Raw genomic sequence first — 17329 nt, forward strand, 5'->3', positions numbered from 1 at the left:
AGGCTCGGTTGACCAACAAGATGTTAGTTAAAGTTGTACGTGGAAGTGGTTGTGTAAACACTTGGCTTTATGGCCACTGAGAGCCTGACCAAGAGGACCAGCTAAACGTGCACAGGGCTAGGAACACTGAGTGGAGCAAACATTAAAATGGAAGGAAGAATCACAGTGGGTGAGAAATTAATTAAGGGAGGTAATTAGGGGGAGGGCTTGACTAACAAAGCAAATATAGTGAAAAGATAACGAAAGCAACCAGTGCTACATTCTGGGTACTGCACTTCCGGATGAGCTTACAGTTTACAGTCATCACCCGTACCTTAGAGGACGCCGCTGTGGTGACGTTTTGTAAATTCTCCTGCGTTTTGCTGCTTGAGAGCGAAGATTTGGTGCCTCTTTCTCTCTGCCTTTGTCGACATTCCAAGCAATTTCTCACAGCGACGCAGCACACTAAATAACATAAATGTAAAAATGAAATACAGCAGCAGAAAAACACGAATTATTGGCATGGTTCAAAAAAGCAATGAGAAGTCTGAATTCAAGGAGAAATAGATGGATACATCACAGCAAGTCTTGGAAATGAACACAACACGAGAGATGGCTTCAACATCAATTCAACATACTTATCACAACTTCTTATGTGTAGATATGCCAAACAAGGACCTTTCTATGTCTCAAAAGAAGACCTGCACTAGGGAACATTGAGTAAAGCTTCTCCTCTCAAAATGATCCAATTCAAATATCAAATACTTTTGTTTCATACTGTGACTTCTTTTCACCATCACAGGAAGCCGACACATACCATCTGAGGCTGCAACAGGAGCAAAACTGAACTTCACAGGGAGGAAAGACAGATTCGTCATCCATGCTTTAGAAACAAACAGAGAATCAAAAGCAATCAAGGATGCCAATTTCAAGGGGTTGAAGGTCAGAACATCTTTAGCATAAATATCATCTGACAGAAGTCTCCTAAATATCATTTACAAAAATATCCTTTTGGGTGTAGGTTTTCTACTAACTCCAATGGGTGAGAGGATTCATTTACAAAAATATCCTTCTGGGTGAAGGTTTTCCACTAGCTTCAATGGGTGAGAGGATATTTTTGTAAATGTTATGTTATGTTATGTTAACATTATTTATACAGCGCGCAGCTGCCCCAGCAAAGGGGCGTCCTGGCGCTTGAACAAGTACCAAAACATAACACGCAAAAGGAAGTAAACAGACGGCTAAGCAAGTACAGAAAACAGGAAAGTTTTGATAGCACGCCTGAAGACGGACAGATTGTTCAGAGCTCGAATGTGCACCGGGAGAGAATTCCATAACCCAGCGGCAAGCACTCGGTAAGAGCGGCCACCCATCCTGCTAAGTTTAAACCGGGGGCAGGCCGCGAGATGAAGGGCCTCCGATCTCAAAGACCTCGTAGGGACATAGGGGGTGAGCAAATTAGCCAGTGCAGGCGGCGAGGAAAGCTTCAAAATGTTAAAGGCCAAACAGAGCGCTTTGAACTTAATTCTTTGCCTAACCGGCAGCCGATGAAGGGCAGAAATAGTGCTGGAGACCGAGCAATGCCTAGGAAGACCAACAATGGCCCGCGCCGCAGCATTCTGTACCCTTTGTAGCCTAGATACCTCAGCCTGGTTTACCCCCAGCATCAGTGCGCTACCGTAGTCCAGCCGAGACATTGAATGATATTTAGGACCCATTATTTCTACCAGCAATATTTTGGTTTGGATATTCTGGTACCTACTGAGAGACGTAAGACAGGCCAAACCATGGAGGAGACTGGCCTACATCATATTGAGAGAGATGAGGCAGGAACGCTGGCAAGGGAGATACTATGCCGCAAGGAAGATACCAGGCTGCAAAGGACTCTGTGGCTACACAGACTGCTCAACGTATGTCAGAAGACACCAGGTGGGAGAAGCCATCTGTAGCGGAGAAAACCAGCTGACTAGTGAGAGCCAACAGTACACAAGAAATCCCTTTTATTAACAGAGATCTTTCAGTGCATCAACCGAGCTGCCAGAAATGGGCTTATGGTGCATTAATTGCTACCGTGGCCCAAGCTATGGACCATGGACTGGGGCAAGTTCTTCTTTTCTGGATGGGCTGTAAATTGAAATTAAAGCTACAAAGAAAGAAACGAGAACAGAACCATAGGAGAAAGAGTTTAGGCACTTCTCTGGTGGAGGAATTTTTAAAGCACTCATGTCTAGCAGCACCTCTATCATCTTTTAGTCGGGAGGTGCAAAGGTTAATTATTATAAAGAGGGCAGGCCAACCCATCTTAACACTGTTACATCACCATTCATAAACCCACCATATGTCTCTATAGCAATGAAGCACTAGACCCTCAAAAGTTGTTTAAAAGTCCTGAGTAACTTTAAGATGACACACTGATGACTGCAGCAGAGAAAAGTGAAAAAAACCACAGTCCTTATAGCGCTTACATTCTCGGAACTTATTATGAAGTGCAGTGTAAGAGGCCTAATAAAGACAAAATAAAAAATATATAATTCACAAACTAAATCCCATTCAATAGCCATGTCATTCTTACACTATAACAAATAGAAAAATAAACAGAACACCTCAATTTAATTGACAGTATCATTGGACTTACAGCACTGGTCCAATGATTCAAGGTTAAGAAGCAAATCACAATACTGGACAGCCACATACCTCAGCCAGACATATAAAATCCATATGAGTTTACAGAGTTAATTGACCAATAAGGAGTGTTGCTAATCACATCATAGGTCACAATGAGGCTTCTCTTTGGAAAATGCAGTTCTTTTCTTATTCCAACTTTTATGGAATAGGGTTTTTCCAGGTTGTCCCTAACTGATAGGAGCAAGCAATTAGAGATCCTTGTTTTGGAGCTCAAGTAATTTCAATATAATCTGTTGGTTGGATCCAGTCTCTGGTCCATAAGACTAATGACACACTGATTAGAGATTTCAGCCCTGTACCTTTACCAAGTTTAAATGCAAATATTGTTATTCACCAGATCCAGTTCTGGCACTTCCTTGAATTGATTTTTCTCCTTCAAGACTAATCAAGGCACTATGTTTATCCTTTAGCATCAGCAGGATGAAGTGACACAGCATGATGCTCCATCAGGGGGACCAAAAAAAAGTCATAAAATAGGCAGAGACTTTCTCAATCCGCTATCTTGCAAAATGTTGAGCGTAACATGTCTGGGGGGAGAGTGGAGTCTGAAGGGGGACAAAAACTGTGCCTCGACTTGAAATGAGACCTCAGTTTCCGTTTCTCCCATACCCAAAAGCCTGGTCCACTTTAGAGGACTTCAGGAAGGCTTTGGGGAAGTTCCAGCAATCCACGTTGATGTCTGGCAGGCTTGCTCCAAACATCATGTTGTGTACGATTCACATAGAGGTAATCCAAAATGGATTGATATTACCATATAGTAAAGTACTTCGGGTATACTCTATGCTGACAGTAATCCAACTATGCAAAATGCACAGTACGCACACTCTCTCTATAATTGTCCCCTTTAACCTAAACATACAACTATACCATAGCTGGCCTTATATTAAAAGCTGGACAGTATGGGTCAGTCTCTCCCAAACTTTTTGGACCCACAGCTCTTTTGACCAATTGGCCCTTTGGCTGGGGCTCCCCATTACATTACTATTTTTTGATGGGGGCGGAGAATGTAAGGCCGAACTCGGTAGGACTCCATTTTGATCCCTGAAAATAATAGGAATGAAGGCATGGAGAGCTTCTCATATCATTTTCCTATAATGATTCTCTTTTGAGATCCTGCTCAATTGACTAAATCAAATTTGGTTTACTTCTTAGATTGTTTCTATAAAGACACACATTTTTAAGTATAAATGATATTCAAATATGATACGAAGTCCTGCACCTTGGGGGTAAGCTCAAGTGGGAAAATGGAGATTTAACTGAATTTGGGGACCCTCTTCATCAAACCCAATATTATAATGTAAATGACATAGCTCTTATAAGTTTTAGTGTGAGGCTACTTAGCCGAAAGCGTGTAATAAATGCATATTGCAAGCTCAGGGCCAGTAATATTTCTATATATGGTCAATTCTCGAACCGGATTTTAGAAACAAATATAATAGACATACATAATTAAAAAAACTAAATGACTGCTACATCACACCCCGTGACATTTGGCAACCACTGAAAGGTTACCTACAGTCCCATACCATTGACCCCTGATGGAACGACCTACACCCATCCATTGCTGACTGGTTTTTCCGCGTGTTGGCCGGGTATTGTGTACAACCCAAGATATTCCTTGTGAGGGTAAAGAATGTACCTCTATACCAGTAATATTGCTTTGATTGTACTTAGTGAGATTGCTGCTATCTACTTACTACTTCTTTTTTACTTGATCAAGTATGCAGAATATGCTCCTTTGTATTAGTCTTTTGTTTGGTGTTGTCTGTAATGAGACGTCTCTATTCAACATGTTGGTGAATGCTGGCTCTGCCAGTATGGTTTACTGTGTTGTTCAACTATGCGCTTGGTTGTAATGTCGTTGAAATACTCCAAAAAATATATTTAAAAAAAAGGACTGCATACTAATTGTCCAGGTGCAACTACAAGAGTTCCTATACCCGTTTCCAGCTGCTCAGTGCTCTCACTACCCAACCCATGCACTGCTCTCCTCGTGAACTAACTAAAGACATGCTGCTGCCCCGCCTCCGATCAGGGCTCTTGCTGACTTCCTTCCCCCCTCCCTCTCCCTGCATGTGAAGGGCCCAAGGCTGCAGCAGCAGTGAGAGAACGAAAGAAAACACAGAACTACAGCTGCCAAACGGAGTTACAAATCAGGGAGCTAAGAGGCAACAAGTGCACCACCTAGTGGGCGCCAGGTGCAGTGCATACAAACGGCCAACGTAATTCCTGATGGTTTCTTCTCAGCAACTACGACCGTGGCGCCCCTGGCTGGTTTTAGTGGCGCACTAGGGTGCCGCGGCGCACAGTTTGGGAACCACTGGGTTGTAGCTAATAATCCAGTTTAATGATTGCGTACAGTGGGTGGGGCTCCATTAGAGAGGTTCACGACATAACAAAATTTTCAACACATTCGACCACAGCATATAGTTACATACTCCTCTGACCAACTAGACAACTCTTTCATTGCCAAACAGCAGCTAAACAACTGAAAGCCCATTTTAAACGAACACACCACCACCCTCATGTATACCATCCACTCAGGAGCCCCCTCAGACCCATGCCCCCACTTCATGTAAACCTTGGAAGAACAATCATGTCCCCGCCCTCCGCACTATCATTAACACCTCCATAACCACCACCACCTTCCTGTCTTGCTCAAATAATGCAGAAGTTAATTGAAGAAACTAACAGCAGACCTCAACACTTTCAGTAGGTACAGATACATACCTGCCTTTTCCAGCTAAAGTCATTGAGAAACCATCAATACCCAACCCGCAGACCACTGTGGACACCAACTCCTAGACCGCTTTCAATCAGGCGTTTGCACCAATCACAGCACAGAGGCAGCCCTCAATGACATCAGAAGCGCCCTTGACCGAGGAGAAACGGCCGCACTTATCCTTCTCGACGTCTCCGCAGCTTTCAATACGATCTCCCACAAGTCACTCATCAGAAAGCTTCAGCACTTTGGTGTCTGCAGACTGGCCCCTAAGTTCCTCCTTCCTCTCAGACAGAACTCAAATAGTTTGACTTCTCCCCTACACCTCAGTACCCTAGAAACTCATTTGTGAAGATAGTCAAGGATTGTTGTTCATCGCAACACTCTTTAATGTCTACATGACACCCCTTGCGGACATCCTCAAAGTCCACGGCATAAACATAGTATCCTATGTAGATGACACAGCTCATCCTCTCCCTTTCAGACTGAACCAGAACCACCAAAGCGAACTTCACCAACTGCATGGGAAACGTTGCTGCTTGGATGAAAAACAACTGCCTCCAGCTCAACACAGACAAACAGAAGCCCTAATCTTTGGCGGCAACCACCCCACCTGGGACGCCTCTAGGTGGCCATCTGAACTTGGGCAACAGACTATGCCAAGAACTTCCATCATCATGAACACCAACCTCTCCATGAGCAGACATATCAATTCTGTCTTCTCATCATGCTTCCAGATGCTGCGAGTGCTAATCAAGATTATCAAATGGATCCCATTGACACCAGATGAATGGTCACAAGTAGACTTGATTATGAAAACAACCTCTACATTGGAATCCCAGCCCAAGTCCTACCCAGACTCCGGACCACCCAGAACGCCACCGACAGACTCATCCTGAACATTCCGCAAAATACCCACATCCCGCCACACCTCAATAATCTACAGTGGCACTCAGTCCAGGAATGATGTAAGTTCAAGCTACTCACCTATGCCTACAAAGCTCTCTACAACACCACTCAGTTTACTTCAACCACCGCCTCAACTTCTACCAATCTACCAGACACCTTCAATATGCGTCCCAGGCAAGAGCACACCTTCCTCGTATCAAGAAGATCAGAAGAAGAGGACGCTCCTTCTCATATCTCGCAGCCAAGACCTGGAAAGACCTCTCGAAAAAACTCAGACCCTCCCTCCCTCATGGACTTTCGAAGGAACCTCAATACATGGCTCTCCAGACGAAACAGGTATGATCTCCTCACCCCTCCGGCCTGACCTACTCAGCCCAGATACCCTCATGGGTGATTAGCAATGCCCTACAAATTCACATAACTTAATATAACTTAACTCCTTACTTAGAATCATTGGATCACTTTAAAATGTAACCCACCCGGGGACCTTCAAGGCCCTTAAACACTGGCCATAGGAAGCTGGGCGTCGCGTCAGGCACTCAAAGTGCCTGACACTTCTTCGCTCGGGTGCCCTCGCACAGCCAGGGAGGAGAGCAGTGGAAAAGCAACCTTCCCTACCAGGCCTGCTCTGCCTAAGTGCCTGGAGATGATGAGGACTACTGTTCCAGGCAGCCCACAAGGTGCAAGAGAAATGGTGCACAACTGCCCTACGAAGGAAGGGGAACCCGCTTTGAGTTACAGCAAGCACATGAAAATGTAAGAAAAAAGATTTTGCTGGGCTTGAAACCTTTACAACATGTGCATATTCATTGCTGTGGTGCGCCCAGGAGGTTAGTGGCAGCATAAAGGGGTTGATCATTTCTAAGGGAGGAAACTGCCAGAAATAGGGGCTAGCTTCCACTTGGTACATAGTTAATCTCAACTTGAGAAGTAATAACTTTTATATACTATGCATGAGATGTTGTTGCTAGAATAAAACTCTCACACGCGCAGACATGAAGGAGAAGTAACGATGATTAACTGACATCTTTCTAGGTCTCTGGCTAAAAGCTGATAGTCAATGGTTAGAATGCTTTTTTCACACAAAAAATTGCAGCCCTGAATGTGCCCATTTTAGCCTCTGAGAGCAAATGTCTCCTTCCACTTTGGTATATATAGTGCTCTTATGTGCCTTTCTCACAACAAAGATGAGTTGGGCCCTGGATATTCTTTGCACTGTTGCTATGGGGCTGCTTTAAGTGCTACTCCTGTTCTGGCAAGAGCTTTTATACAAGCGTGCTGCAATAAATGGCGGAAAGGACAGCCAAGGGATTTACGTGAGGCATGCAGTTTAGGTGGCTGGGAAAGAGAGGAGAGAAGTGCATCTAAAGAAAAAAAACGAGGAAAGAAAATGATCACAGACACGAGTTCGAGGGAAAGACTGAAAAGACAAATAATGGATGCTTCCCAGTCACCGTGGAGCGCAATAAATATCACTGATGAAAGCCGAAATGTATAGAAATATGTAGGACAGTGACTTAAACAATCTCAAAGTGAGCTCCGGGAACGTCTAACCATAAACAAGCAAGATATAAGAATCCTTCTTAGCTCCTGCTCTTGTGAAATAATATATAGTTTCATATTTCCATCTCACAATTCGGAAATTAATAAACATGCGCATAATATAACTAATGTAACAAATCATCTCTGTGCAATTTATAATTTATAACTGATTTATGCTGCTGCAATACACAGACGGTGTACATTCTGTCAAGAAAAGACTGCTGTCTCATCACTAAAAACGATTTCAAGGCACTGTCTCCTTCAAGAAAAATTTAAAGACACATCTCTTTCCTAGGACTGTTTTTCCTTAGTTCCTAATTCAGAAGGGTGCGCAGCAGGATCTTTTCAGTCAAAGCGCCAGGATACCCGTTGGGTGACAGACACGCGCTATAAAAGATTACCAATACAATACAATACAATACAAGTATAGTGAAGTGACTCCTGATTGGTGAGAGAGTGTGAGCGAGTGAGTGCGAGATAGAGTGTGAGAGAGAGAAAGAGAGAGAGAGATGTATGACGTTACAACGCATGCTTTTACCACGCATGCTGTTACAACTCAGGTTTTACTATGCATACCATTACAACGCATTACACTTAGGGGTGCTGGATAGTGAATAGTTTAATTTACTATTCCAACTCCAGTCCCCGTGGACACTAGGGAAGCTGTTGGATAGTAAATTAAACTTATTCCTTATCCTAGAGCGCCCCCCATTGTAATGCGTTGTAATGGTTTTCGTTGTAATACTTGCGTTGTAACAGCACTGCGTGGTAAAAGATGCGTTGTAAAGGATGTTTCCCGTGTGTGTGTGTGTGTGTGTGGGTGTGTGTGTGTACGCATGCGTTTTTCATTTAAACTTCATGAATAGCTTGATATACGTTTGCATAGATCTAAAAGAATACATTTGCAAATTCTCATGTCCCACAAGTCCCTTTTCTTCATGCCAACATTTGTGTAATTCTTCTTATGCTCACAATTTTGCTGAAAGTTGTGATCGGTTGGATATCAAGCAAATGAGGGGGGGTGTTCTAGCACAGATATCCTGTCAAAACAGGAACTAGGTCAGAATCTGCATGCTTCTAACTCATCAGCTGCTGTGCAGTGAGCTGTAATTAGTCCAAGGGCTCTGCCTGCGCCGTTATGTATTATTAAACATACCTAGCCGCAGGCACTGGCGCATCAAGCCTCCAGAAGACATGTTTTTCTCCGCTTCGATCTCGCTGAAATTCAGAGAGCTGGCAAAGACCAGAACATCAACCATGGCCATGAGACGGCTGAGGAAGGTGACGGCGGTCTCAGCTGACATCCCTTGCGTCACTTCAATGTTTTCCAACTCAGTCTTTGAAGAAAAAAGGGATTTCGGTTAGAGAGATTCTGTTGGAAACTGGAAATTACACAAGAGAGAGGATGCAACTGCAACACAATGAGGTCCAATTAGCATGCCACGGAAGAGACATATGTGCATGTGCAGCACTTTCAAACAGAAGTACACGACACACGAAAAGATACACAATGGTGGTGCATTGGGATGAGTACGTGGTACGCCTTATCTGTGACAAATGGCAGGTAGAAAACACAATTCAAAACAAAAAGAAATAAAATGAGATTAGGCTTGCATTTTGGATCATCCTCAGAAGTGGAAATCCATGTTCAAAACTCTGATTTACTGTCAACATTTTGCAGGAACCTTTATAATTTAAGAAATCTCACAAAGGGACAGATTCACAAGATATTTTCAGCAGTACATCTGAGGACGAAAATCCCTCTATTTGTGCTGGCCAGGAATAGACAAAAGAATTCATGGCAGCCATAAATGGATTCACTACTGCAGGTTTTCTCCCCTTAAGTGTGGAGAAACCCACAATTTCAAATCTCATGCAAGAGGTGGAAGTGTACGTTACAAGGCAGGGCTACGGCTTGTAAGTTTGTGAATGCCCACAAGCCTGTACATTTGTGGATATTCATAAACTGAAATCTGACCGTTTTCCTCTCTGGAAATAGTCAAAGAGTTACTCTAGCCAGCTGCTGATGAGAATGGATCACCATCAGATTTGGTGGGGGTGTAAGACATGGGGGGAAAAAATAAAATAAAATGTGTTTTTACACATTCAGCAGCCTTTGTACTGTACAAGTCTGTACAGGAAGAACTAACAGCATCAAAAAAAGGTTTAAAAAATCACAATAGGTAAAAAAGTATGCCTAGAACTTAGCAAATAATGTGCCTTTCCAGAAGTACTGTTACCCATGTTTTGTAAAGTGAAAAAAACTATAAAAGTACATTCAGGCGTAGAATTCCGCCAGTACTTTTACAATTTTCTTCATGAATCGGTTCAAATGTATCAAACAAATGCATATATGACCGTTTTACAAAACCTTGCTGCTTTCATTGTGGCTGCCTTCAATAGGTATAGCTTCTTCAACATCATTACCAAACAGTAAGACAAGAAAACTGTGCTGGAGAAGCCCAACACTGCGCCATGCTTGCTCGCATGGGTGCAACAACATTGTATGTCCAGGTTAAGCTTCCGGTCATGACTCTTTATCAGTTATCAATATATAAAAACTAAGGGCCTCATTACGAGTTTTGCGGTGTGGGAAGGTGGCAGCATGCCATCGCCCCACTTCACTAAACTCGAACGCCGGCCAGATTATAAGTTCTCATCATCCGGCGGGCGGTCCTTTGGCGATTCCACACAATGAGAACACCAAAGCAAGTTCCTGCACGGCATGGACTGTTAAGTCCATGGTGTGCACAAACTCAGCGTGCATGCAGACGGGGGGCACAACATGTGCCCCCCTCCCTGCTTACACATGGTCTAAGGCACCATGGGAACCTGTACGGCCCCCTTCGTTTCCTCACCACCACCAATTTCATGGCGTGAACACCGCAATGAGATCGCTGGCACTGAGGAAATTCGTAATAGGCCTGGTGGGGCAGCAGTGGACCCACAATGCATATTGCGGCCTCACACCACCACACCACCACCAGGAATCACGGATTCCTGGCGGCTGCGGCAGTCCTATGGCGGTCCGACTGCTTAAATTGTAATTCGGTAGTTGGACCACCGATGCAGGGGTGACCGCCACACCACCGCGGGTATGGCAGTCCTTTCGACCGCCAAGCTTGTCATATAGCCCTAAGTAATACTGCTTCAACTATCGAGGGAATTCCGCTACACTGACGCAGAGCATATCATGCTATGTTCAGAAATACCCTTCTTTAGCATCTCAGAAAGGAAAAAAGAATGATAACAAGTAGCAAATATGATACTGGATGATATTAAGCTTTGACTACTTCCCCACATCTAGCACAGGAGTTATGGGGCTTAAAATCATGTGTGTGTAACAAACAAACAAGACACTGCTTGTTTAACTTAAAAGCAACACAGTATATTTTCTGTAGTTCTTTCCTGAAGGAAAAAAAACACAAAATGACATTCTGGAACAAAATAGTGATGTCATTGTGGAATTATTGATGCGCATGAAATTCAGGCCTGGGTGCAAAGTTACATGAACTACAGTTTGCAGTTCACTTATTCTCTTTGCAGAAGAAATAGCTGTGATAAAGACAGTGCTTGTAGTAAGGGATGACATCATGCTACATTGCAATTGGATGCTAAATGAAGTTATGCAAATTAAGTAGCCTCCATCTGAAGGACTGGGTTCTTTTGGACCCAGCGGTGCCAGGGCACAACACCTGAAACCTTCGTGGGTAACCTGCTCCGGCGTACAAGTCACAGAGACACGGGACACTTCCTTCGGCGTCAAAGAGTCAAGGTTTATTTACTGCAGGGAACACAGAAGTCACGGCAAGTACACCACGTGCAACTTGGGGAGACTGCTTCAAATTGGTTTTGTGGATCGCTCCTTTTATACAGTTTTTACTCATAGGCTAACATTGAACACAAAGGTTTACAACTCAGTTCCCACATCAAGCTCCCAGAGGGGTCGCTTTGATCGTTTTGAAACATACAAGGTCCGGAACATAAGTGCGGAAACATTTGGCGGTTCCCAACTGTAAAAACCCCTCTTCCCACCATTAGCAAATTCCAATCAGCAGTAAAGTAGATCGAAACAGGAACGAAGACAGGTGCAGAGGAAGACGGAGACAGTGGGGAGATCGGGAAGGGTGTAAAAGGGGAGGTGCCGGGAAGCACGAGATACAGGCATCAAAGGGACGTGCCTAATGAGATGCACGGCTGAGACAATAAGTCCGTGCGGCAAGATGAGCCTCGAGCGGCGCCACCTGCCTTACAGTAGCAACCCCCTCGTCATAAAGACACTTTCAAAGGACATGTGTCTTCCGCAAATATCTTGGGAGTCCCAGGGTCGCGAAGCGGACAACGTCCGTTCGCTGACTACTTGAGGGCAAGAGACAAAATGGATGCCGTATCTAAGATGGAACCCGTGGGTACAGATGAAAAGCCCACGTAACAAACGAACGGTTTAAGTTAGCACAGCGAAACTGCGCACACTTACTAAACTCGTCATTTGCGGTTCATAGATACTAGACTCGACCATATTCGTGCGAGTCGAAAACACCATTTACAATCGTCACGGAACCTCAGACGCTCCTTTTGCCCTCATGTAGGCAAGCACTAGTCGGAATCATATTCGATATTCATCAGACCATCAAGATGTCGTTGTAGCATAGATCTGTCCGACCGAGTCCCCTTGGTAGCAGGTGGTTGTCTCATACACGTTGTAGCACAGAGGCCACATAAGGCAGGACCACACTGCACACAAAGGCAACACGTGAACAGGAACACTACCACAACCCCGATGATCGTCAGAATCTTCCAACCCCAAGTCGACATCAGGCCCCAAAACCAACCGAGTAGCGTCCAATCCCCTACATCCACGTGTATGGATTCGGAGATCTTATGCAACTTCGAGATGGCTTGATAGACAGTAGGAGCATTATCAGGTATGAAAATGCAACAGCTCGAATGGATCACTTTACATACCCCACCGCGATCCGCCAAGACGACATCTAAAACCATACGGTTTTGTAATGTCATAAGTCTCTCCGCCTGAAGTTCTGTGGTGATATTACCAAGGGCACTGGCAGTAACATTAGCTGTCGATTCTACCACTCGAGTCAAATGTCTCAGGTTCCTACTATTAACCATAGGTCCCCAAAACGGGAGGAAACCCTTGAAAAAGTCTCCTGCCTCTTGACCGGCAGTATCCTCTTCGCTAATTACGCCTCGTACAACTCTAGTCTTATGGTAATCGGCATCTACAGTAAACGTCGGAGGCAACAGATTTGCAACAAAACATGAGCCCATGAAGTCTGAGGGCAACCATGTATATGCACGATCATGACAGATGAAGTACGTACCCTTGGCAGCCAGTAACACAGGGATCGGGGACATTGACAGAACGTAACTTTCAGTGCAAGCACTTACTCCAAGTGAGGCTTGTGAACCACGACCCACGATACAAAAATTACCAGTGTGGGGTACGACCCAGATCGGGGGCGAGCTTTTAAGCTGCATTTCATTAGTGAACGTACTATATTCCCCTCTATCCGGTGCCCTATAGGCTTGTACCTCTGCCTTAGGGATGAGAAAAGCATCATAGATCTCATCTTCCAAATCCTGTATTATCATCGATACCACCCACTGCCACGAGGTAGGACCCGGTTTGGGGGAACGTTCTGGAGAGGGGTGGAAACCTAGTGCGCTTCGAAGCATTGTTTGGTATGCTCGAGCTGACCCTTGGGAACTATACGGTAACACCAGATATGGAATTCCCTTACCCGTAGTATGTGGCATCAACCCACACACCCAACAATTAGTAGTGTTAACCACTAACTGATGCTGATGGAGGAGCTGGATAAAGGAATTGTTGCGGAATTCTACACGTCTAGCCTGTTCGTGTTCCGGTAGAATATGAAAGGAATGGGGAGAAGCAGTAGTAGCAGTAGAAGTAACGTTAGAGCAAGGAGTAGGAGTAGGGGTAGGAAGTAAAAAGTAAGACATAGCATAATACACCCCAGCCGCCAAGAATGCAGAAGCAGTTAAAAACAGTACAAACAACTGGAATACAAAACATTTAGTACGACTAAGTTTCTGCAGTTTGACTCTATACGCCTGAGCTCCTTCCAAATCGTCCAGCTTCGAAAATGCCATTTCCCTACGACCGTCCGCAACGTTTCTTGACGCACTTCGTTCTGTGCAGCAATAGTCAATCCCCAGGAGTTCCTAGGAACCGACGGCCTTTAACCTAGCGTCAAGACCTACTGTCCAGAAGGAAGTACGCGCGCGGCCCTACGGCCCTCAATACACAATATGTATTTTATTTAGCATAAAAAATCAGCTGTGGAAGGAAAAAGATACAAAAATCTCAATATATGTACAAACAATTTTCAATCATATGAAATGTTCAAAGTTGATCAGGGGAAACGAGGATATTGCAGTTATCAGTTTCAGCAACGCAAGAAAACAATTTTATTTGTCCTTAGTATGAGAACGCAAAGAATATCGATGTTTCCCGGGACGTGTCTGCTCGTCAAATAAAGGATCCGTTGAAGAGACAGCGTCCTGCTGATCAGTTTGTTGATTTGGTCTTGAGTCTTTTGCTGACAATGTTCCAACAGTGGCTTTCTGCTGCGCCGAGTGTTCACCAACAAGTTGTGCGTCGCTAAAGGGTACAAACGCCGGCAATGTCTCTGCTTCTGTTGACGCAATGCCTTTCCTCACCCACGGGTCTGCCGGCAAAGGAATAGGGACTCGCTTACAATGGGTAGCATGTACCCAGTTCTTCCGTCCCTCAAGACGAACGGCAGTCCTCGTGGCCAAGAGCACCTGGTGAGGTCCAACAAAGCGGGGGTCCAGATTCTTCTTGCGCGAAAAATTACGGGTAACAACCCAATCACCGGGCTGGAGCTGGTGGCCTGGACCCTCCGTCTGCGTCGGCAAGGCGTCGTGAACCTGTTGATGAATTAACCTCAGTTTAGCAGTCAAGTCATGTAAGTAGTCAATCAACATCGGATACTCAAGATCAACGAATATACCTGGCCTAGGAACCCCCCACACATTCGCAGGACGGCCGAACACTATTTCATAGGGACTAAGCCCTATTCGGGAGTGTACAGTCGCCCTAGTTGACAGTAATGCTAGAGGCAAAGCGTCAGGCCACGAAAGTCCAGTCGTAGCCTGAATCTTCGCTAATTTTAGCTTAAGGGTACCATTGTAACCTTCAACCAATCCAGCTGACTGGGGATGATTGGCGCTATGGAATTTTTGATTAATTCCAAGGCCCTTACACACACTCTTCATCACACTTCCAACAAACTCACTTCCGTTATCTGACCACACGACTCTAGGCATTCCGTACCGAGGAAAGTATTCCTTCAGTAGGATTTTCGCAGTAGACAAAGCAGTGTTATCTTTGAGGGGATAGGCCTCGATCCATCGGGAGAATGCGCAAACCACAACCAAAACATATTTCAGGTTATTGCATCGCTCCATATGGATGAAGTCCAATTGAATCACCTCAAAGGGATACGAAGGAGGAGCAAAACTGCCAGGGGGAGTTGGGGTTCCTTTGCCAGGGTTGTACATTATACACACCATACAATTCTTCACCAGACGTTCAGCACACTTCGTAATACCATCATTCTTCCACACATCAGCCAACAACTTGCAAATACCTTTCGCACTAATATGTGCTAACCCATGTGCCATTGTCACAACGGCTAGTACACACGCATCCGGCAACATCCATCTTTTCTGATCCGACAAATCAATCCAGCAACCATTCGCATCCAACCTTCCCGTACTTTCTTTCCATTTCGTCTTTTCAGTGTCGGTGGCCTCATTCTGAATTGCTTTCACGCTCTCTATAGTATTCTCACACATACTCGATTCTGTAGGCCACCTAACCGAACTCGTCACATACATTCGAGTGCTAAGGTTCCGGGCAGTCTCCTTAGCAATCTCATCTGCAAACGCGTTACCACGACCAACATCATCCGTCACCTTACGATGCGCACTACATTTAACAATTGCAACTTGAGCAGGCAAAGTCAATGCATCCAAAAGATCGTTCACGAGCTGGCCATGCTGTATTTTCGTGCCATGCGACGTGAAGAAACCACGCTCTCGCCACAACCGTCCAAAGCTATGCGCTACACCGAAAGCATACTGACTATCGGTGTACACATTCACACGTTTATCTTTTGCTAATACACATGCTCTAGTAAGAGCAATCAGCTCTGCAGCCTGGGCAGAATTCTGATTCAATCTCGCAGTCTCAACAACAGTATTCAACGTCACAACAGCATAAGCAGTAGTCACATCACCATTCGGCAATTTAAAACATGACCCATCCACATACAGGGTGCCGTCAGGGTCTTCCAATGGGGTGTTTTTAAGGTCCACTCGACCTTTTGTTTCCTCTTCTGTACGCAAGTAACAGTCATGTTCTATTACTTCATCTGACTCTGCACTAATTGGTAACAAAGTTGCCGGATTTAGGACATTACAACGTTTTATCTGAATGTGGCTTGCCAAGAGCGTCAATTCGTACCCAGACAACCTTGCACTCGTCAAGTGCTGAGTTTTCGTTCGATTCAAAAGAGTATCGACTGCATGCGGAACCATCACCGTAAGCATATTATCCATGACCAATCCTGCTGATTGTCGGATGGAGACCGCAGCTGCCGCAGTTGCTCTCAAACAACTCGGCAATGCTCTAGCTACTGGGTCTAAGGTCGAGGAAAAATATGCACATGGACGTTGCTTACCACCAAAAGGTTGCGTTAAGACACTCAACGCACAACCTTCCCTCTCGTGAACATATAACGTGAACGGCTTGCTGTAATCAGGGGTGCCTAACACAGGAGCCGAACACAATGAATCACGTAATTCAGAAAAACTTTTCTGACATTCTTCCGTCCATGGTAAAGGAGTTGGAACATCCTTGCACGTAAGAGCCACCAATGGTTTCGCTAGCAATGAAAAATTTGGAATCCACTGCCTGCAGTACGACGTGATACCTAGAAAGGCACGCACATCTCTTTGGGTTTGTGGCACAGCCATTCGCGCAATTGCTGCAATTCTCTCTGGGGTCAATCTCCTTCCCTCCTTTGACAATAAGTGACCTAGATAGGTTACTTCTTGACAACAATATTGGAGTTTAGAAGGTGACACCTTGTGATTTAAGTCACAGAGATGTTGCAGCAACGATACCGTAGCAAGTTTGCAAATGTCCTGAGTATCAGCAGCCACCAATAAGTCGTCGACATATTGTATTAAAGCCGCACCAACCGGCAACCTAAACGCATCCAGTTGACCCTTCAAAGCTTGACTGTAAATCGATGGACTTTCACAGTAGCCCTGAGGAGCGCGTTTGAACCGGAAGCTACGTCCTCCAAGAGAGAAACCGAAAAGGTCTCTGCTCTCCTCGGCAATCGGGATGCTGAAAAACGCATTTTTCAAATCAATCACCGAAAACCATGAAGCAGTAGCTGGAATCAGAGTCAG

The 17329-nt window shown here is 44.8% G+C and overlaps 1 protein-coding gene across 7 annotated transcripts in view; it reads right to left on the bottom strand.

Moving 5' to 3' along the window:
- NBEA (neurobeachin) overlaps window positions 1-17329 on the bottom strand; it is a 1820918-nt gene that overhangs the window by 1115229 nt on the left and 688360 nt on the right. For all 7 annotated transcript variants that reach the window (XM_086935110.1, XM_086935108.1, XM_086935109.1 and 4 more), the window contains 2 exons: window positions 8994-9174; window positions 314-444 (listed from right to left, as the gene is read on the bottom strand). In XM_086935110.1, coding sequence (XP_086791236.1) covers window positions 314-444; window positions 8994-9174 — 312 coding nt within the window. The remainder of the gene's footprint in view (window positions 1-313; window positions 445-8993; window positions 9175-17329) is intronic.

The sequence above is a fragment of the Lissotriton vulgaris genome, chromosome 8, assembly GCF_964263255.1.
Source record: "Lissotriton vulgaris chromosome 8, aLisVul1.2, whole genome shotgun sequence".
Lineage (NCBI taxonomy): Eukaryota > Metazoa > Chordata > Amphibia > Caudata > Salamandridae > Lissotriton > Lissotriton vulgaris.